Here is a 23,148-nt window from a genome sequence, read left to right as displayed (position 1 = left end):
TCACAAGAGTGCAGCTCCTGAACCTTTCCGAGGGTTCCCCCTCCTCCTCCCCATCTACCTACCTTGTTCATTGAATAGTAGGTGTGCGGGGTGAGATGATAGAGGTTTACAAGATAACGCATGGAATGGAGAAGGTAGAGAAAGAAGGACTTTTCTCCCTTTCTCACAATACAAGAACTCATGGGCATTCGATGAAATTGCTGAGCAGTCAGGTTAAAACAGATAAAAGGAAGTACTTCTTCACCCAAAGGGTGATTACCATGTGGAATTCACTGCCACAGGAGGTGGTGGCGGCTACAGGCATAGACAGCTTCAAGAGGGCGTTAGATAAAAATATGTAGAAGAGGTGCATCAGTGGCTATTAGCCACAGTGTGTGGATGGATGGATGGATGGATGGATGGATGGATGGATGGATGGATAGATAGATAGATAGATAGATAGATAGATAGATAGATAGATAGATAGATAGATAGATAGATAGATAGATAGATAGATAGATAGATAGATTTGGCCACTGTGTAACTCAGAGTGTGGGACTGAATGGGCCATTGGCCTGATCCAACATGGCTTCTCTTATGTTCCAGATCAGGGATGCATTTACACACCCAATGATAACGTGCTTTGCCACTAGATTTCTGTCCCTGTGCAACGAATGACCCAATCTAGTTGCAAAGCGTCCCTTCCTAGAACGACTGCAAAGGAAAAAAAAAAAAAGGCCGGCTGGATCCTCGCCCTTGCAAAAGCCCCGCCCCTTTCTCCCTGCTCCTGTCACTCTCCCGAGCCCCGCCCCTCCGCGTCAGCCCTCTCAGGTTGCGCCGAAAGAATCCTGTAGGGTGAGGGGGCGGAGCCTCTTGAGGTAAGACGGGAAAAGGCAGGGGGGGTGGGGCGGCAGGAGAGGAGAAGATTCGATTGATTCCCCGCCCCCGGCCTCGGCTGTTCCGCGCACCTCCCCCGGAAAGAGGGACAGAGCCGGAGGACGCGTCTCGCGCGCTTCAGTTTGCCGGCTGCGCCGCCCGCGTGACGACGTCTGTTGGAGGTTCTCGCGCCGCTGCCGTTAACGCCCCCCCCCCCCTCCATATCTTTTACCTCACCTCAACGGCCTCGCGCTCTCTTCCGTTTTTTTTTCCTTCTTCGCTCCCTCGTCCCGCCGATGGCCAACTACATCCACGTGCCGCCCGGCTCGCCCGAGGTGCCCAAGCTGGACATCGCCGTCAGCGAGAGGGACCCTTCGGGCGGCGGCGGCGGAGGGGCGGGGTACCGCCGGGGCGCCTTGCGGCTGCTCAGCCGGCTGAGGCCTGACTGGAAGCCCGAGGACGTGACGCTCAAGGTAACGGCGGAGGGAAGCGGCGGGTGAGGAGACCGGGGAGCCCAGAGGCTGTATGCGGGTCGGGGGGAGAAGAGAAGGGGCGGAGGCGAGCTGGTGGGGAGGGGGAGACGACGACGACGAGCGGCCATTGTGGCGAGGCGCGGGAGGAGGAGCGCCTCGCTTGCCTGGCTCCCTCTCTTTCCCCCTCACCACAGATAGCTTTTTGTATGGGCTTTTTCTGTAGCGGGAACTCTTTTGCATATTAGGCCGCGCACCCCTGAGGCAGCCAATCCTCCCAAGAGCTGACAGGACTCTTAGGATTGGCTACCTCAGGGGTGTGTGGCCTAATAGGCAAAGGAGTTCCTGCTACAAAAAAAAAAAAAGCCCTGCTCCTTCCTACCCGCTAAGAATGCCAACATCCAGGTGAGGCCCAGGGGTCTCCTAGAATTGCAGCCAGGGGTGGAATTCTAGCAGGAGCTCCTTTGCATATTAGGCCACGCACCCCTTGAGGTAGCCAATCCTCCAAGAGCTTACAAAAAGGAGCCTTGTAAGCTCTTGGAGGATTGGGTACATCGGGGTGTGTGGCCTAATATGCAAAGGAGCTCCTGCTAGAATTCCACCCCAGTGTATTAGGCCACACCCCCTTGATGTAGCCAATCCTGGAGCTTACAGTAGACCCTGTATGAAAAGCCCTGTAAGGAATTCTAGCAGGACCTGCTTTGCCTATTAGGCCACACCCCCTTGATGTAGCCAATCCTCCCGGAGCTTACAGTAGGCCCTGTACTAAAAGCGCTGAAAGCTCTTGGAGGATTGGCTACATCAGGGGTGTGGCCTGATATGCAAAGGAGTTCCTGCTACAAAAAAAGTCCTATGTGTTAATAATGATTTATCCCCTTTCTGAAGAAAAACGATGTGTGTGTGGGGCGGGGTGGTGGTCTGCAGGACTGGATCTGGGGGGGGGGGGTGTGTGCCGCCAAACTGGGTATGGATTCCATTCTATTCTGTGGGCCCATAAGATAGCATAAGGTGGCATCATTTTTTAGATTTTGCGCCCTCCCCCTCAAGAAACATGTAGATCCAGGCCTGGGAGGGTCAGTCTGGTCGGTGCTGGGAGGGGCGTGTGCTTGGAAAATCCAACTGGAAGGGGGGCTCCATCTCTTGCTTCTCTCTCCATTCGCCTCTCCGCCTTTCCCCAGCCCTTTTTTCCCCTTGCTGCTGATGCAGAGAGAGAGAGAAAGGGATGCAAATGGAGCCTCCGTCGACATCGCAGATACAGCAAGGGGGGTGGTGGCGGCGGCAGGAGGCCCGCGATGGGGTTGCTGGCAGCTCTATCCCCTTCCTTAAAAAGATCCGCGTGCTTTCTTTTTTCTGCCCTTCCTCTTACTTTATTTACAAAGTTGGGATTCTCCCCCCAACGCCCCCACCGTTTTTAAATGATAAACGGGAGGAGTGAGAGAACCGACTTATATTGGATTTTCGTTTGTGGTTGGAGTTGGGAGCAGTGTTCCCTCGAAGCTGAGTTGGTGTGAGCTAGCTCACAGTTAGTTTTTTTTAGCCTCCAGCTTGCACGTTTTTTGTCTCAGCTCAGGAAAAATGGCCCCGGAGCAAACTAATTTATGCAGTAGGTCACAGCTTTAATGCTAAGTAGCTCATGAAGTAGAATTTTTGCTCACAAGGCTCCACACAGCTTAGAGGGAGTATTGGTTGGGAGGTCCAGGAAAGAGTGCACCCAGCAAACATCTTTCCTCTTTATTTTTAATTCTCCCCCCCTCCCCATTTTTAAAGACGCAAGAGCCCCCGCAGAGTGTTAAAGCTGAAGTACTGCAGTCCTAAACTCTGCTCACAACCTGAGTTAGATCCCTGGTGGAAGCTGGGTTTTCAGGTAGCCAGCTCAAGGTTGACTCAGCCTTCCACCCTTCTGAGGTCGGTAAAAGGAGTACCCAGATTGCTGGGGGGAAAGTGTAGATGACTGGGGAAGGCAATGGCAAACCACCCCGTAAAAAGTCTGCCGTGAAAACGTTGTGAAAGCAACGTCACCCCAGAGTTGGAAACGACTGGTGCTTGCACAAGGGACCTTTCCTTTTCCTGTTTTTAAATGGTAATTGGGGTGGAATGGGAGAATTTACTTATATCCTATTGGCTGCTGTTAAAAAAAATGGAGCTTTTGTGGTTAGAGTAGGGAGGTGCAGGGAAAGCTGTACACAGCGAGCACCTTTCCTCTTAGTTTTTGTTTTTTTAAAAAGGTGGGATCCCTCTCCATTTTTTAATGGTAAACGGGGCTGAATGGGAGAATTTATTTATGTTCTGTTGTCTGCTGTTTGGGGAAAGAAGCAGAAATAGTTGTGGTTGGAGTTGGGAGACCCAGGGAAGGCACCATACAGGAAACACCCCCAGCGCATGCATATATGCACACTCCCTTTTGGACTTGTGAGTGATGGGGCATTTCTTTCTCTCCTCCCCTCTTGCTTCAAGCCCCAACAACTTGTGGCTAGCTTTAGCCCCATGAGGTGTGGAAGGTGACCACCTATATGGAATTGTTTGGCCTGATACCTTCCCAGAAATGTTTTGTGGGATAATGTATATGTCTCATTTTCATAGAACTTTCATATTTATTTATATAACTTCTATCTCAAAGTTATGCTAGTAAAATCATAGGGTAGTAAACTACCCTTCTAGTCCCTGGAGGTAGCTATGCTGTAAAACAGCTAGTTTCCAATCCAATAGCACCCTAGAAGACCAACAGGTTTTTTGGGGTACAGACTTTCAAGACTCAAAGCTGCCTTTGTCAAGCACCAAGTGTTTATTCTTGGAAATATATAACCCAAAAATCGTACTGGTTGTGCTACTGGACTCAAAACTTGCCTTTCAGTTGCTTGGTTAAATGGAACCTCAATTTGTGACTAACTTTCTTTTTCCTCTAAAAAGTGCATCTGGGCAGATGTGGTTGCTGACTTCACTGTGCAGAACCCTATGAATGAGCTCCTACACAGATGTGACTTGTAGGGCAAGCAGCTAAAGCCTAGTATGGTTTTTGGAAGGGTTTGAATATAGTATCCTGTTCTTATTTCCCCCCTCACCTTCATGTAGTTTTCCAGCATTCATCTGCCACAAATGGGTGTTATCAGTTTCAGATTTAGAAATTCTATTAATGTTGTGCTGATAAAGTTGTAATGCAGATAACCAATGAACTGAAAAGTTTGGATGCCAAATAGTCATATCATGAGTCTTATTACTAATCTGTTATTTTAGTGGGTGGGGAGAGAAGAGGGTTTTGCACAGAATGTGTCTGGTGTGTTAAATATGTCATAAAAATGTATTTCCCATGTACCAAATGGAAATCATCTCCATGTTGCTCTTTTGTCGGACAAGATACTGTGTTAAGTACTAATGTCTAAACCATGATTTAGAGGCTAGTGGTTATTTGAGTATTATGGTGAACTAGTTGAAGTATGGAAACACAGGAGAAAATTAGGATGTAGAGCAGAAAAGAGAGTGCATGAGCCAACAGTGCATTTCAGATCTTCCAAACCACAACTGAGAAAGTTGTCTTATGTTCAACCATGGTGAAATATTTACCTATGTATTCACCTTGCAATTTACAGGGCTTTTGAGCTTATCTGCTAGCTGTTTGAAATTGACCTAAGGGACTTCTAGAACTATAGTTCTTCCCATTTACAAGTGAAAATAAAAGTTAATATTTATCAATAAGGGAGTAGAACTGATTTTGGGTGAGAGTTTATTAGTAAAGCATTATGCATGTGGGGAATGGCTTCTCGTGCTGTTGAGTTTTGTAGCAATGATTCAGTGAGCCTATACTCACTGTTTGGTTCTCTAGGGCTTCCTGTTTTGACTATTGTCAAGTTGTCCCAGAAGCCAAGAATGCCACTTTAGGATGCAGTTTATCTTTTTATTCCATTGTAGTGTCTTCTGTTAGCCCAAGTGGTGAAAGCTGTCCCTTACTGTGCAGAAGTAGCAGAAGAATGTAGCAGTGTAGCAAAGGTTCTCCTATAGGCCATCTTCTTGAACTGCAGGCGTCACCGAACAGGAAGAATTTTCCTGCTACCTATTAAACATGATACATGTAAAGTGTTGTATCTTTGTAGCTTCTGTTGCTTTGAATCCCAGTGAACAAAAATAATCAATTAAATGTTATTTTTAAAATTTAAATCGATTTTTATAAAATATTTGTCAGGGGAAAAGTCTCTAAAATTAAGGTAATTTATAGCAGTATGTAGATATATGAAAAAACAGTTCTCCAACCCTGCCGCCCTGCGAATTCGTATACATGGTCAATCCTTTGCTCATCTCTCAAAGGGCAAAGTTTCAAAAAAGTCAATGCTTATTGGGGACAGATGAGATCCATACAGGAGAAAAACTCTGGGGATAATTGTGAGAAGGGAGGGACATTCAGTGGAAATAAAAGTGAAACTATTGAGCAGCGTGTTCTAGAAGTATAGAGGTCTTTCTGAGTATAGCTTTTATTAATTTGAGGTTCATCACAATGTTTTCACAGTGTCAGTTAATGAATGCATTGTTGTAATTACCAGGAGCATCAAGGCCACTAACATAAAATAAGACCCAAGTTGTCTTCTTGTTCTAATAAAAATTAATGGTTAACCAACATGACTGGTCAAATGGCTTACTCTGGTCAATCTGAAGAACATGCTAATAAATGGATGAATTGTCATGGTCTTAATATAGATATTGCTCATCTGGTGTTAAGCAATATAAAAGGTCACATCGGTTAGCTGGCAATCCTTATTTACATTTTTTCGGAGTATGTAATTTGAGATGGGTTCATATAGTGAACCACATTAATACTACTTAGCATTTGTTAATTTGAATTGTTCAGAATGTCTCATATACATTAGCATTTGTCACTTGAATTGTTCAAAATGCTTCATATACATTATCTTAGGCCTCAACAAATATTCTTGGGCTCTAGGAGCCTGTGTAAAAATTGAGAAGTCTGACAGATTCAGCCTTTGGAAGAGGGTTTTTCGGCAGTGGCCACATTTTCTGCTTATTGCTACCACAGACCCAATCTTAACCTCTTTACAGCTTGTTGTGTCTTTATTAAATCTGTGACAAAAGTGTTGTACTATATAAATAAATACAGGGTAGCTGTGAGCATCGCCACCGCAACAAAAAAAACAAATCTTCAATCCTATCTTCACCTCAATTGTTTTATTGCATTTCTCATAATATTGCTTTTAAAAGATCATTTAATTGAATACTGGAGCCAATATAGAAAATGATTGGTTAAAAATTCATCCATCATTGAATGCCGTAATTCTACATGTAAACAAGACATAGCTTCATGCACATTTATTTTAGTTAAGAAGCTTTTGGTTGTATAAGTTTTTGTTAGTATAATAAGCTTTTGGTTGAATCCAACCAGTTTGGGTTTTCTTGTTCAATCTCAGCCAAGACCACTCTTTATTTTACATCCTGTGCCCCACATGACTTTTTTCCATGTAGTGCCTATGATACCAAACATAGCCTTTTTGGTGATCAAAGGGAACTCCTTCCTTCCTATACTGCAGTGGGAAAGTTGATTGGATCTCTAATCAATTGTATTTGCGAGAAGATTGCTGAGAGAAGCTTCAAGAAACACATTGCTGAAAATACAAGGTGTCTCAATGATGAAATTTCAAGGTGCCATGGCAACCTGGCGCCTGGGATTTTTCAAGTCCTCCATTATCACAGCTAGATTTGAGTCTAGGAACACCTTAGAAACCAGCAAGATTTTTTGGGTATAAACACTGAGAGTCAGCGCTTCCTTTGTTATACCATTCTTGAAAGTTTATACCCTGAAAATCTTGTTTTGTCTCTTAAGGTGCTACTAGACTGCAGACCAACACAGCTACCCTCTGAAACTGTGTTATCACAGTAATCCTTACGACAGCCTTGTAAGGTACTCCCGATATTTTTATCCCCATATAGTAGACGGTTTGCTAAGTCAGCAAGTACCTTTCCTTAGACCAAGAGTGTCAGATGTATGGCCCATGTGCTGTATCCAGTCCCCACAGGGCTCCTATTAGGCCTGAGAGCAACTCACTGTCTGCTTCCTTCTCCATTTCTCTTTCTTTCTTCTGACACAACTTGCTTTGCCAGGCTCTCTCAATGGCACAGGAGCTACAGAGCAAGAGAGCTTGTTTTCCTAGACTCTCAGTCACACAGCAGAACTACTGAAACAAGCCTCTGTGCCCTCCATTAGCTGGAGCTCCTCCCCCTCCTCGTCTCCTGGGGAGGGAGGGAAGGAGCGAGAGCTCCCTCAATCACATGGGAATGATGCAAAGAAAGCACTTTTTAAGACCATTGCTGTTTTATTCAAGATATGAGCTTTTTGCATTGCTACAGAGAGAGCGTGAGTGTTGGGTTGTTATGCCAGGGCTCTCCTGGGTGCAGTTGGGATCCCCTCCTCTTTTTCACGATATTCATGCCCTCGTGATCCAGTCTTTCTCAGAAGGAAAGTATTGTGAACTAGATGAAGAATAACAAAAGCCATTGAGGTGGATTAAGCTGAGTGTGTGTATCCAGATCAAGTTCACCCAGCACATTTCCTTTGCAGACTTGGGGGGTTTTGAACTTGGACTTCCCGGATTGTAGGCTCATACTACTGTACATTGTTGTCTCTCTGTTCTTGAACTGCTACATAGAAGTTGTAGTTTTCTTTTGGGAAGATTATAGTTTTGTAGACAAGCACATAGTCTGTGACATGGTGCCTTAACATGTTCTTGACCAGCACAAGAAGCAATTTATGTACAAAAACTTGTAATGCCCAGCCATTTCATGATTTCCTCTGTCTTAAGACTCAAAGGTTTGACCATGAAATTTCTGTCATGAATGTTGATAATTCAAAAGTAGATATGCAGTTTAAGGTTACACACCTGAACAATACTCGATTGCTACAACGCAGACATAGTCTCCAGATTTTGATGCAATAGTTCAGAGCAAGAGGTGTCAGTTATCAGAGACTGTTAAATAAATAAAATATTGCAAGAGTGCTAATATTTTAAGCATTTTATTTAAGTTTTATAAAAATCTTTGCGTTTGTGTCCTTTATAAAATTTATTTATATTTATTTCTTCAGTTTAATGAATTGCCCCATCCTGGGTAGTTCCAGGCTCTGGGTGATTTACAACAATGAGTAAAATACAATTATATAAAAACCAATAAAAGCAATTGACTCAGATAAATTATAAACCCCCAATAACGTTTATATCTCCACTACCTGGATTATTACATTTTATGACGCACATGGCCTGGCCTGACAAGGTCTCATTTATGTCAGATCTGGCCCTCATAAGAAATTTGTCACCCCTGCCTTAGACCACTCATTGAGCTTATAGCTAAGAACTAGTGCCTTCTCAGATCGGAGCACTCACAGCTTGCTTGTTTGTGGTGGATCGTGCCACTTGAGTAGGATTGTATTTGTTACTCTGAATAAGACAATGAATGCTGTTGCCTGCTTCTGGTCAGCAAGTTGGAGAGTCTTTAAACTTTGGAACCATCAACACTCTTGTGTCCTTACTTGTTTTTCTCCTAGAATAAAAATTGCTGCTGGACAAGAAAGTATTTCTAAATGAATTGCCAGTTGAACACTCCAGAGATCATATGTGGTTGGTGCAACCACACATAATGGAGTAGGATAATTAATATAAAAATGTAAACTTCTGTGACTACAGAGGTCATATTTCTAAATAATACAGCTGTAGTAGGTTAAATTCCTCTATGGCTGTTTGGAGTAACTTCCTAATAACGAAGAACTGCTGATTTGTGGGCAGAGTTATTCAATAACAGAAAGTATAACTGGATAGGCAGGCTTGTAGCTTCTTATGGAAATATGTTAGTGGAGGCTATAACATTACAAAGTTAATATTCCAGCCTTTGGTCATTTTTTTGGTGTTGAATGACTCTAGGTCAGGGGTGGCCAATGGTAGCTCTCCAGATATTTTTTTGCCTACAACTCCCATTAGCCCCAGCCAGCATGGCCAATGGCTGGGGCTGATGGGAGTTGTAGGCAAAAAATATCTAGAGAGTTACCGTTGGCCACCCCTGCTCTAGGTGTTAAATAATTTCCTTGAAACACTTGCTTTAAATTTGCAATATATTTATCCATTGTATCTTGCTATTGACATGGAGGAGAAAATGCCACTGTAAAACCCACCTTTAAACCACTGATTGATCAGCAGTTGAAATAAGGCCTTCTTGTTTGTGATTGGTTATGTGTGCTCATTTGTTGCATATATGACATGAGTACAGTCCAGAGAAACAGCTAGGGTTTTTAGACATGTTCAGGGCCATAAAGCAAGACTCTACATCTAGTAACACATTTAATTACCATCAGGAAGGACTAGATTCTCAAATTGCAAGCCGAATTTGCAGATGGAGGGGGGAGTAGTAGCAAGCAGCAAGTTGACTCTCTAGAAGTCTTATGGATAATTGCTTTGTTTATTATTTTTACTTCATTTATACTCCACATTTTTCCTCATGAGGGGACCCAAAGCAGCTTATATCATTCTCCTCTCTTCTATTTTATCCTCAAAATAGCTCTGTATGATATGTTCTGCTGAAAATGTGTGACTGGCCCAAGGTCACCCAGCACACTTTCATGACAGAGTTCAAATTCAAGCCTAGGTCTTTCAGAATCTAGTAAAGTACTGTAATTGCTATAGCATAGAGTGGGCGTGTTGAACTCATCTGTTACGTGGGCCAGATCTGACATAAATGGGACTTTGTAGGGCTGGACCACACATGTTATAAAATGTAATGCCTGGTAGCGGAGATAAAAACTTTATTAAAGATACAAACACAATTAAAGGTATTGGTTTTTTTTTTAACTTAAAATACAAACATTCTTAAAACTCTTGCAATGTTTTGTTTAAAATCGAAAGGTAGGATAGTGGGATATGGCAACACAATTAAAAAAAATAAAACATCAAGAAAAAGCACAAAGATCACAGCAGGAACTAAAAAATAAATGTTCTGAGCCTAGGAAAACATGAAATCACTGGCCATTGTAACCTCCCTCCCCCCAGGTCTACTCTGGTTGACAATGGCTTTCGAGTGTAATATCCACCTTTGCCTGTGAGTTCCTAGGTTAGAGTAGTCACTAGGCACCAGTTCTCAGGTCCATTCAGCAGAAACAGGCTGGCATTAAGCCTTTATTTGCAAGAAGACCACTTCAGCAAGCAACAGCTTCAACTGACTGTGCACACATTGGAAAGTGAAACGAGTTCCACTCCACTGAAATACATTGCAGCACAGAAAAGACTGCAAGGAAAAGGATTTACCATTAAGGTGTCTGGGCCCAGATAGACTGTTCTATCTGGGTGCAGAGACCTTAGTGAAAAATCCATTCCACATTTTTTTTTTGCAGCTTTGCAAGCCCAGAAGAGCGTCCTGCTGAAGCAGGAAAAGACAAGGCAGCCTTGGAGTGTCAAACAGTGAGGACACGAGGGGGGGAAAAAGAGTCGCGGGCCTGATTAAAGCCCTGGGTGTGGCCCTTGGGACACACTTTTGACAACTCTGCCATACAGCATTATTAGTTTTCAGCCCCATGACATTTAGATTGTCTTGGGTTAGTTGCAGGTTCTCATAAGCTGCATTGTGAGAAGATCTTTCTGTAAGAAGATGATACTGGATTTATACCTTGCCCTTCACTACTCAAAGGAGCCTCAGAGTGGCTTACAATCTCCTTTCCCTCCCCCCCCCCCAACTCAACACCCTGTGAAGTTGGTGGGGCTGAGAGTTCTGACAGAAACTGCTCTTTACAGAACAGCTTCTGACAGTTATGACTGACCCAGGGTCACTACAGCACTTGATCACATCTCTCCCCCCCCCCCCCTCACACCACTGTACTATCCATGGGTATCCAAGGGACCTCCTACCATGTTTACTAAGATGTATTGGAAGAATAAGAACCTATCATAATAAACAGATGTCAGTGGTACAGTAAAACCATGGCATCATTCATGGCCTAGAAACAAACCAGGAAATTGAAATCTTAACAAAACCAGGAATCAAAAGATCGCTTGGACATCCACCTGCTATCGCATCACAAATGATGCCTAGAATTTTGAAAAATCCACTTTATGGCTAAAGGTTGGCATGAGGTGATTCTAAATTTGCGGCATTGCAACGCTTAAGATCCTTCTTGAAGGTTGGATACACCAAGCACTTTGAAATGTCATCTGTCTACTCTTATCTTCCTAATCCTGGAATGCATATTTGCATGATGTTTTGGCAGTAACTTTTAAGTCCTGGTCATTAGGTTATCATTAATTATAGCCTTTGTTTATTCCAGTCTGGAACTAATCTCAGTTTACTACCATGTTGATTTTCTTTTTTTCTTGAGAACTATGAATAAGTTCTTCTGTTGCAACTCTTTAACAGTTGAACAGATTTTGAGCCCATTGACACCTTTAAAACCAAAAAAAGTGCATGCACAATTCTTCAGGTATCTGAAGCTGACACAAGAGCTCACACCTTGAATAAACTTTTGTTGGTCTTAAAGGTGACACTGGTCTCAAAATCTGTTCTGCTGCTTCAGACCAACATGTCTATGTAGCAGGAAACCCCTGCAGTAGGCAATTGATGGTTGGTTCAGTGACAGATGAGGCCTGAGGCAGGACCAGGAAAACAGCTTTCTCTTTATTGAAGTAACATGCACATGGATCAGGCCCATGTGGCTCACGCCAAAAGCTGTGGGTCTGACCCTGATTACAAACAGAACATAGGGTTTTATACTGCTTAAAGTTATACATCAGCAACAATCAAACAAACTGGAAACACATCACAAACTAGAAACACGTCACGACACAGGCAGGATATACTTGGGTCTTTTTGGTGCTTTCCATACATGACATTACATGGCAGCATTGTTTGCAGTCATAATACAAGCTAAACCGCAGCTTTCCAGTTTCGTAAACAACTCTCTTTGGGATTCTCCAGGAATTTACCTCCCGGGTTGCATTACGTATACTTCTGTTTCATCAAGCTGCATGTTGTAACATCAGTTTGTTAGCTTGCTAACCACAGTCCCATTTCCTAGGCCCTTTGGGACTTTTCAAGCAAGGACAGCCTTTCCCAGTACTACAGACATATTTCACATCACTTGAAGTGCCTTTTACACTGCTCTGTAAGCAAGCTTACTTGCTTCCCTTTGGCCTAAACAGTTCTAATCCCAGTCTTAATGTCAATAGCCAATAACCTGGATTTATCTTTAACAGTTGGTATGCATAATACAATAAAATATATTTTTTTGCTTCATATGCCAGCATATGTGGAGTGTGGATACTGGTAATAGGCTCCTGATAAGAGTTGTCAGAAGATTCAAATTTTGTTGGTTGCTTGGAATCCATTCCACTCCTCCATGACAAAAAAAAATTGTATGGGGTTTGTCACACTTAAGAGTTTGGTGCTTTCGGTGTTATTGACAGTATCCAAATACACTGGAAGTCCTATGGTACCTGTTGTGACTGTATGAACATTTATGTCCAAATTAAATACTTTATTTTGTTTATTACATAATTTGTTTTCTACCTTAATTTTTATCCTTTCCTGTGTCTCAAATGGCAGAAATTAACCAGCATTTTGAGCTGTGCACAAGTACTGAGAGCTGCAGAAGTTCTATTAATACCAATATGTTACATTCTTATAACACTGCCATTGAGCGGCCTTGCAGCTGCATCAGTTGAAGTTTCCAAGCAGTGTTCAGAGGCAACTCATTGGAGTAATCTGATCTGACTGTGATCTGAGCATGGATGGTAATTGTCAAACTGTTCCTTGGACAGTTGATGCTATCAGCGACTTGTAAATTTGAACAGCTCTGATCTTATGGCGTGAGCTGTAGGTAGCAAAAGTAACATTGCTGAATTTTAGCATGTCATATAATCCATATGGACCTATAATTTTTATTAAATACATCAAGCAACAAGTACTTGCAACAGGATCACAGAACAAGTTCGATTCTGTTGTGCTCTGGCCTTATGCAAAACAGTTTAATGGAGTGTCCTTAGTTTCTTCTAAAAGTCTTGTTCAGTGCCTAAAGACCTCTTTTTCTTCACCCTAGCAGGGGAGGTTGGAGAAGCAGATCTTTCTGATTCATCCCTATAGTGATGGCATAACCCAGGTCTGAGTGTTCAAATGACTCATAAATCAAACAGGTCAAGTTAAATAATGCAACTTTTGGCTTACAAAGGATGTCAAAGCAAATGCCTCATGTGTCTCATGTGGCAGATTACATAAGCTGCTATATGCGTCCTGCTACTCATATACAGTTAAGCTTAATTAAATATTATGGCACATGACCAAAAGATTATAATCTAGACTGCAAAAATAGCTGTTACATAATGTATGTCGTTTTATGAATATGAATAACTGTTCTTTTAACAACACTGACAAATATGATGTATTTTTTAATCCATTTTCACATCTTGCCAGGATCATGCCTTGCCTGAAAATTCTACAGTCATAGCACCAAATTGTACTAGCAATGAGTACTGTTGGTGAGAAAACTAAATGAAAACATGATCAGCTCTCATATGTACACATTAACACACGCAAGTCCATCTGTCTCCTGAATTAAGCAGTTAGTGGAAGGTGCAGCATATAGCATTACACACTGTTTTGAATTTGAACCCAAAACAAGCTCTATTACAGCAGGTCTTGGAAAATCAATAATGCCATAACTTTATTGGAAAATGGAACATTGGTCTTATGTGAAGGTTCATTTTATTTGGAGGCCACTATGACAAATGAGTGTTCCATGGAGGCAGGAAGTAGCTTGTTCCTTCTGTCTCCACTGGGAAGGAAGTGCCTGCCATTTTCAGTCCAGAGACTTCTGTAGCTAATGTAACATATAATGAGTTGTGCCTTCATCCAAAATAACTAGCTCCGTGGGAGATGATACTTACAAATAGAGTATATTGCACATACAAGGTAACAGAAGGTAGAAGATTGAAGTTTGAGACTAAGACAATTATAAATTGGAACCATACATAAGAAGCCTAGACTGGCAATATCCTTTTGCCAGAGATCCATATTCTTTGAAGAAATGGCACCCACATCCAAATGTAGGGTAGGTCTAAAGCAGCAGTGTTAAACTCATGAGGGACGAGTCTGACATAAATGAGACCAGGCCAGGCATGTGTGTCATAAAATGTAATGCCAGGTAGCAGAGATATAAAGGACACAAAGATATTTTTTGACTTAAAATAAAGCATGCTTAAAACATTAGCACTCTTTTGTAATATTTTGTTTATTTAACAGTCTGATATCTCTTGCTCTGAATTACTGCATCAAACTCTGGCGACAATGTCTGTGCTGTAGCAATCTTGAGTATGCCATTCAAGTGTACACCTGTAAGTTGGAAACCTACTTTTGATTTATTGACATTCATTACAGAAATCTCATGGGAGGAGGAGGGGGAGGAGCCTCAGCCAATGGAGGGAAGATAGACTTGTCTTTCTTTTTCTCCTGTGCAATTGAGGGAGCCTGGTAAAGTGAGCTGCAATGCAGCAGCAGCTCCAGAGAAGAAAGCAGGAGACAGCCAGTTGCTCATGGGATGGATAAGAGCCCTGTAAGAGCTAGTTCCAACTCACAGGCCGTATGTTTGACACCCCTGGCCTAAAGTATCATCTTCAAGTAATAGGAACTTCCTTGGTATTCCAGTATTCCATTTTCCTTTTAAGAGAGGAGGATACTTTGATGATTGCATAATGAAGCAGTATTCCTAAGGAAGAAGAATGCCAGACCACTTGCTGAAGAACCCTTCAGTTGAGGCAACAATCTATTTTAAAAGTCTAAATATGGAACATAATGCCCATATAGCAGTTTTACAGGTAAAGGAGTTTGAGTACTGGCATTGATAGTTGCCAAGGTAGCCACCATTCTGAATAAGCACACTGTGATGCCTACTGACAGCTGAAGACCTTATATCAGTTCTGTATTCAACAATCCATTTGTTTAGGATTGACTTGGATTCTTTCTCCCCCACTACTAGATGGTAAGCCATAAACAGGCCACCTGATTTTCTGAAAATCCCTTCTGTAAATGTGTTGTGCCCATATAAACATGGAACCTTCTGTATGCCTTCTGTAAATGTGTTGTGCCCATATAAACATGGAACCTTCCACCTGCCAAGCAGTTGTTCTGTTGCTGAGCCACAGCCCCTCCTCCCCTTTCTTCCTGGCAGAGTCATGGTTGACATCTGCTGAACAAGTTTAAAAGTATATTCTTTTTTGGATCTAAAAAGGTGGATGCTTGTGGTTGAGACTGCTGTGCTTTTTATGTCTGCTTTAGTAGACCAGGGTAGCTGGGTTTTTCTGCCTGTCTGATGCCCCACTGGGAGGAGCTTTGCTTCCTGTTGACATGGGAGAGGAAGAGTGAGCTTTCTGTTGTCATAAATGCTGCAGGGAGATCCCATCTGCTACTTTCTCACCACCTTCGAGCATGCCCCTTTCCCAGTGATAGTCCCCATGTCATTCGTTGGCCTCCTCAGCATGCATTTTGATATTCTATCTGAAATGTAAATGGCCGATAAGACATCTCAAAGTCAGCAGGGCTCAGTGGTCACTCTCGCTGAAGGGCAGGAAGAGGGGCTGGCTTCTGTAGCCTTTCTGCTTTGGTGTCAGGATGATTGCCTGTTTCTCCACTCTGAAGACGCTGCAGTGTCTTTAACAGGAGCAGGTGAGGAAACTGCCAAGGCTATTACTTACAGCTGAGCAGAAGACTTGGAGAAACAGAAAACCCAAGTACTGGAAAAGAAACAGCCTCTCTCTCTCCCCACCCCCCTTCAGATATATTCAATAAGTAAAGGACCAGAAAGGAAGAAACAACCTAAGATCTCAGTGAAGAAATGTGAAACTCTTATTCTGCTTTGCTGTCAGGAGAAGGCAGACAATAGAACTGTGGGGCAGATTGTGGGTGGGAAGGGACACAGTTTTCAATGTGCTCCTCTGCAAATGAAAATGTGAAGTGTTGGTTTTATACCCTGCCCTTCACTACCTAAAGGAGCCTCAGAGTGGCTTACAATCACCTTCCCTTTCTCTCCCCACAACTGACACTCTGTGAGGTAGGTGGGGGTGAGAGGGAGCGGAGAAAGCTGTGACTGACTCAAGGTTGGCCAGCCAAGTTTGTGAAGGATTGGGGAATCAAGACTAGTTCTCCAGATTAGTTCCTGCCAATCCTAACCACTACACCAAACTGGAAGACCCAAAGCTGTACACTGCAGGGGTGGGGAACATCAGGCCTGAGGGCCATTTGTGGCCCTTGAGATCACTTGGTCCCTCGGGGAGCATGAGTGGTGGGCATTGTGAAGGACTGCTCCTGGGGTACATGGGTGCCTTTAAAGGTCAGCTGCAAGCAGCTGCAGTTCCTGCATGAAGGGAGGGAGGAAAGGGTGGCAGGGGTGGGGGGTGGGAGCCAGCTACCACCCGTTCAATTTGCCCTTGATTATCTTAGATGGTGTAGCCTAATATGTTAATATTTGGGGATGTGGTCTAATATGCTAATGAGTTCCTGCTGGGCTTTTTCTACAAAAAAAGACTTAAATCTAGGTATCTTCCTAGGGCGGCAGGCCAGGGGGGTAGGCCAAATTAGGCTTGCCCCACATGACTTCAAATAGAAAAAACAATTATTTGCATTAATTTTGCCAGCCTGAATCCTTCTGCCTTGGCGGAGCACTGTTTTCTAAATTGATAATTTTGTATGGCCCACAAATGATGTTATAAATATTCAAATAGCTCTTGGCAGAAAAAAGGTTCCCCACCCCTGCTGTACAGCAAAACATAAAGCTTAAAATACAATGGTAAAACTATTTAGCAGGGCAATATTATTTTGCACAATTGCAACATATGACAGAGGAATAGTAATAGAAGCATTAGACTAGGGTCAGTAAAGTTTTCTCATTCTTCTGCTAGTGCAATGGAAGAATGAGCTGAAGCCTAACAACTTAGGCTAGAACAAAATTTGGTTAGTTGTTAAGGTGCCTCAAGACTTCTACTTGTTTTTGTTCTGATAGACTAACAGCTACTTTTCTGGAATTTAAGTACTAACTAATGCATTCAGTAAGCATTACTGAAAAGCTGAGCTCCCCAATAAAGCTGTTGAGAAAACCACAGATAAAATTGGGCCCTACACTGTGAGATGCACTAGCTGTTAATAGTGTAATTTGTTTCATTAACTGTCTTGAGTCTGAAATTGGCTTCCTTGACTTGTTGAATCCTGATACTGTATTATCAAATGTGTTTGGAACTACAAGCAGAAGTATTGTGATTTTTGTATTTTACTTAGAGTGCATTGTTATCATATTTGCCCAACATATGTATCCAGTAGTTTTTTAATCTTGAGGCAACTTTCTCCTGTATATGAGCTTGGTGTAAGTGATTAAGAACAGCAGACTCTAATTTGGAGATCCGAGCTTGATTCCCCATTCTTCCACATGAAGCCTGCTGGGTGAACTTGGGCCAGTCACAAGACTCTTAGAGCTCTCTCAACCTCATAAAGTGCCAGTTGCAGGGAGAGAGGGAAAGGCAATTGTAAGTTGCTTTTAGTGTTCTTAAGGTAGGAGAAAGTGGGGTTTAAAAACCTGTTCTATGAAGTGACATTAGAAGGCTCTTGGACTGGTTACATGAAAAGTACCATAGCAACCTCTGCTGTCCAAAATATGTAATTACAAAGAAATTGATTCTGACTGGCTGAAATAAAGCTGGGTATGGATTCAGGTGGGGTCTCAAAATTGCTGAAAGTTGCCTGCCCTCTTTGAAAAGCAAACAAATGTTTATCAAGCATTAGAAATGGTTTACTTTAAATATTCTTTTCTGGACCTTTTGAAGAGACTGTCAAGCTCACAGCTCACTTGGTGGTCTTGTTTTGTTTTCAGGTGCTTGATGGTTATCAGGGCATGATAGAGCAGTTGTGTTGTAGTGGGTTTGAAGTGGAGGCTTGATCAGACACTAAGCCTGCTGAATGCCTTTGGGCTTGTTAGCCTTACCTTGACAAAAATGCTCTGCCTTATTGGGTGGGTGTATCAATAAAACGTATATGTGTTGTAGAGCCATTATTATGCATAATTTCACAAGGGGCAATTTTAAGTCCTGGGGAGCTTAGAATCTGGAAAGCTTGAAGAAGAGACAGAGTAATAAACCAGCAGGGAGAAGAGGTAGTTTTAACGAGAAATTGTGCATCTGTCTTGTCCATTTGATGTAATAACAATATTTTTATTTTTAGGTTATTAAAAATAAGGTTTCTAAAGGATACTTGCTGAGAGTGTAACACATCCAGTTAGAGAATCTGGTCCAATTAGTCCTCTAAGAATTGTTCTTTAAACTATTTGGCCACAGATGTCTCTAGGATCTATCAGATAAGATTGTTTACAAGCCTTAATTAAATGAATGAATTGGGGGTTCTGTTCTTTGAGCTCTTGCCAGCAAACCAGGCAGAAAACTTTCAATGTTACTGTCTTTTATTGAACAAATAAATAGTTCTCTTTATTAGACAAGAAATTAGAAAATACAAACATGTGAACAGTTAACCCCGTAGTTGCTGTAAAAATGAATGCCAATAATAGCACATCTCCTAGTATTCCACAACCATATTTGAATAAGTAAAATATAAAGCAAACCAGATTTCAAATTGTTATATTAAACTACTTTTAGGAATTTTAATATTAACCCTACGCACATACAAAGAAATATTCCACCAGAAAAATTTCATTTATTTGCCGCATCAGTATGCTTTATATAAAAATTAGCAAGTTTTATGCTAATTCAAATGATTGGTTCTTAACTAAAAGTGAGATAATCAAACAGGTGTATCTAAAGATACATTTGATACCTGGTTGTTTCCAAGCAAGATTAGAAGGCTAAATTTAACTTAATCTCAATGAAACATCTCAGCGAAATCTAATATTTCTGCAACTGCTTTAATTAACTGGGCATTGTGTGAATGTTAAATGATGGTTGCTGAAACAGCAGCTTTATTTTTCATACTCTCACCTGGCTAATAGTTTTGGTAGATTTAAGTTTACAGATCCCCTCCCAGGCTGCCCCTCCCCACTCCCCAGTATGTTTCCAGTGCCTGAATCTAGTATGGGGAAAAACTGACTGAAAACATCTTGGTGGGCATTGACTTTTAATGTGCAGTTTGACTACATTTTAGTTTTAGTACAGTTTGTGTGTTGCATTTTTGAAGGCAGATAAATGACTTCAGAGGAAGGAGTAAAATGAGAGATTATCTGACTGGCACATTGAAAAGGGTGATAAGCCAGCACATTCTACCTCAGAGGTTGTCGGACATCTCTGTGGGTTATTCCTACTGTTCCTTCAGGGAGGCAGGAAACACGTTTTTCACCTTCCTGTTGGCGCCTTCGGAATAACCCCGCCCTCAGTTTTGTTCCTGCCTCTACAGGGAGCAGAAGCACAAGGCTAGGCTCAGCCTTTTTTCTCTGTTTCTTTTTCTAAATTTCCTTCCATATCTCTCTCTTCCACATCTATTTGCCCCTCCTTTCCTTCTGCCTTTTACTGGCCAAGACTTCTGAGGAAACTTACCCGGGTCGTTCAGAATGGCCTGCAGTAGGGACGGTTTCTAGCAGCGCCGACTCACGCCGAAGGAGCCGACTTGCCTTCGCGGCTTGTTCGCGCCCTTCAGATAGGAAGATTACCAGTTTCTACTGGCCAAAACGCTGTCGGCTTTAGAAATTCAGGAGGGGCCCATAGACGAGGAAGCTAAGGTGGCTAAGTCTAAGAAGTTTAAGTCTAGAACCAGCGGAAATTCTGAGTTCTTGCCCAGGGGGGAAACGTCTGAACAAGTCTTCCCTTTTCCAGAATACTTTGAAAAACAGGTTAGAACAGAATGGGAAAAACCAGCTTCTCTTAAGCAGTTTCCTCACTTAGTGAAGAAGTTATATGCCCTGCCTGCTTATACCAACGAGTTGTTACAAGCTCCAACTGTGGACGGACCAGTAGCAGCTCTACAGTCCTCGGGACTGGTTTCAGAGGATGGCCAGGGTTCTCTTAGAGATCCCCTGGACAAAAAAGCTGAGGCGACCTTGAAAAGGTTGTATGAATCTGTGGCCATGATAGTCAAGGCATCCTCTGCGGCCTCCCTGGTTTCCAGGGCATCCATCGTCTGGGTACGCAAGTTAATCCAGATGTTACCAGAGGATAACAGACGTATGTTAGAAGGTGCCTCACGCATCCTTAAGGCAGCGTCCTTTACAGCTGATGCTACGTTAGATATTCTAACATTTGCTTCCAAGATCATGGCCTCTACCACTGTGACTAGACGCCTTCTGTGGCTTAGGGCCTGGCAGGCTGACTTCCTCTCTAAGTCCACGGTGGCAGCTTATCCTTTTCAGGGGGACCGTCTCTTCGGGGACGTTTTGGACAAGATCCTAGTAGAGACTAGGGATAAAAAGAAGGCCATGCCCAAATCCATTAGGAGGAATGAAAAGAGGGGCCCTCAGTCCTTTCGGACCCAACATTCTTTGGCCAGATATCGCTCTGAATCCAAAAAGTTTAATTGGGAAACACCAAAGAGCTCCTTCAAAAGAGGTTCATTCGGCTCCAAATTCAATCGCAGTAACTTCTCCAAGATGGACAAGCCTGACAGGCCAAGTCCAAGCAGGCATGACTACAGTCACTTACCAGTGGGATCTCGACTACTCCACTTTGCAGAGACCTGGGAGGCCTCCCAGGCAGACCAATGGTCTTTAGAAATTGTGCAAGAGGGGTATTCAATAGAGTTCCATCGCATTCCACCAGACAGATTTGTCAGGTCTCCTACCCCCAAACAGACACACAAGCTTCTCATCACCACAAAAGCGATACAACATCTCATCGACATTCGAGCAGTCGAGCCGGTCTCAGGGTTGGAGAGGGGGAAGGGAGTGTATTCCATCCTTTTCACCATACCCAAGAAGAATGGAGACTGGAGGGCCATCTTGGATCTCAAGTTTCTAAATCGCTACGTCAAAGTACGTCACTTCAGGATGGAAACTTTGAGATTCATTATGGACTCTCTCTTGACAGGGGAGTACCTCACTTCCATAGACCTGACCGAAGCTTATCTGCACATACCTATCCACCCTTCCCATCGTCGATTCCTAAGGTTCGTGGTACTCAATCAACACTACCAATACAGGGCCTTACCTTTCGGTCTGTCAACAGCGCCCAGAGTTTTCTCCAAGATGTTAATACATCCGATTGCCCAGCTGAGAAAGCAGGGGATCCACATTCACCCCTATCTGGACGACCTCTTGGTCAGATCCAGCAGCAAAGAGAAATCTCTTCAGGGTACATCCCTGGCAATTCAGTGCCTTCAGTCACACGGGTTCCTGGTGAACACAGAAAAGAGTTCACTTCACCCGACACAGAGACTGGAACATCTAGGTGCAATGATCAACTCCACCTGCAATTCGCTGTTTCTGCCTCTGTCCAAGGCCAGGTCCATCAGGGATTTGGCTACCAAGGTCATCCAGAGCAAATCAGCACCACTGATGTTGCTTGCCAAACTAATGGGACTTTTGATATCGACCATAGACATGGTTCAATGGGCCAGATTCCACTCCAGACCTCTTCAATTGTTCCTACGACCATTTCAACTTCAGATAATGGAGAGAAGGGTCTTAAATCTGTTAATTCCTTTAAAGATCAAGAGGAGTCTGCTATGGTGGACGGATCTGTCTCACCTTCGCCAGGGCAAATTGTTCCATCCTCCTCCTTTCCTAGAGCTGTTCACGGACGCCAGGCTGGGGGGCCTCTCTTCAGGACAAACCAGTCCAAGGCAGGTGGTCACACACCGAGAGTCTACTCCCCATCAATCTTCTGGAAATCAGAGCCATACGCCTAGCTCTGGTGGCCTTCAAGACCCAAGTGTTCCAGAAGCATGTCCTTGTCAGAACGGACAACATCATAGCCAAGGCGTATCTGAACAACCAGGGGGGTTCCAGATCCTCGCAATTGCACCGGGAAGCATCAAGGATTCTGACATGGGCAGAAAAGAATCTGGCCTCTCTCAGGGCGGAACACATCAGAGGCCAGGACAACATACAGGCAGACTGGTTAAGCAGACAGGAAATCTGCGAGGGCGAGTGGGCCCTCAGCTCAGACATATTCGATCTCATCTGCCAGCGTTGGGGTCAACCAGAGGTGGATCTGTTCGCTTCAGATACAAACTCCCAGTTACCAAGGTACTTCACAAGGTTCTTCCATCCAGAGGCCGAACAGACAGATGCCCTGTCAGCCACCTGGCCTCCAGGTCTCTTGTATGCGTTTCCTCCGGTCCCTCTCATTTCTCGAGTTCTGCGGAGGGTGAGAGTGCTTCAGGCGGAAATCATCATGGTAGCTCCCTATTGGCCACGGCGTCCGTGGTTCTCAATGTTGACAGAGCTATCAATAGACCTCCCGATGTCGCTACCAGTTTCTCCCGACATGCTCCATCAGGGTCCGGTGTGGCACCCCGACCTGGAGTGGTTTCATCTGACCGCGTGGAGATTGAGCGGGAGACGTTCAGAAGTCTAGGTTACTCACCGGAGGTGACGAATACTATGCTAGCGTCAAGAAGACCCTCCACAGTCCGCATATACCTGGAAGGCCTTTGTCCGGTGGTGTCATAGAAAAAAGGTTTCCTCGCTTAATCCCTCAGTGGCGGAGATACTAGCATTCCTACAGGAGGGACTAGAGGCCAAGTTAAAACCAGCTACGTTAAGAAGGCAGATAGCTGCCCTGTCCACGGTTTTACCGGTCGTGGGAGGATACAGACTATCTCAACATCCTCACATTCAGTTGTTTTTGCAGGGGGCAAACTTGAAGTCTCCTCCGACGGTCCATCG

General features: G+C 43.4%; 1 protein-coding gene across 1 annotated transcript in view; it reads left to right on the top strand.

Annotated features, from left to right (window-relative positions):
- Positions 1 to 897: 897 nt before the first annotated feature.
- ETNK1 (ethanolamine kinase 1) overlaps positions 898 to 23,148 on the top strand; it is a 54,643-nt gene continuing 32,392 nt past the window's right edge. The window contains exon 1 of the mRNA XM_060245900.1: positions 898 to 1,328. Within this exon, the coding sequence (XP_060101883.1) occupies positions 1,152 to 1,328 (177 nt within the window). The 5' untranslated portion in view covers positions 898 to 1,151. The remainder of the gene's footprint in view (positions 1,329 to 23,148) is intronic.

This window comes from Heteronotia binoei, chromosome 8 (genome assembly GCF_032191835.1).
Source record: "Heteronotia binoei isolate CCM8104 ecotype False Entrance Well chromosome 8, APGP_CSIRO_Hbin_v1, whole genome shotgun sequence".
Taxonomy (NCBI): domain Eukaryota; kingdom Metazoa; phylum Chordata; class Lepidosauria; order Squamata; family Gekkonidae; genus Heteronotia; species Heteronotia binoei.
The sequence above is the reverse complement of the archived record's forward strand: the minus strand, read 5'-3'. Positions and strand labels throughout refer to the sequence as shown.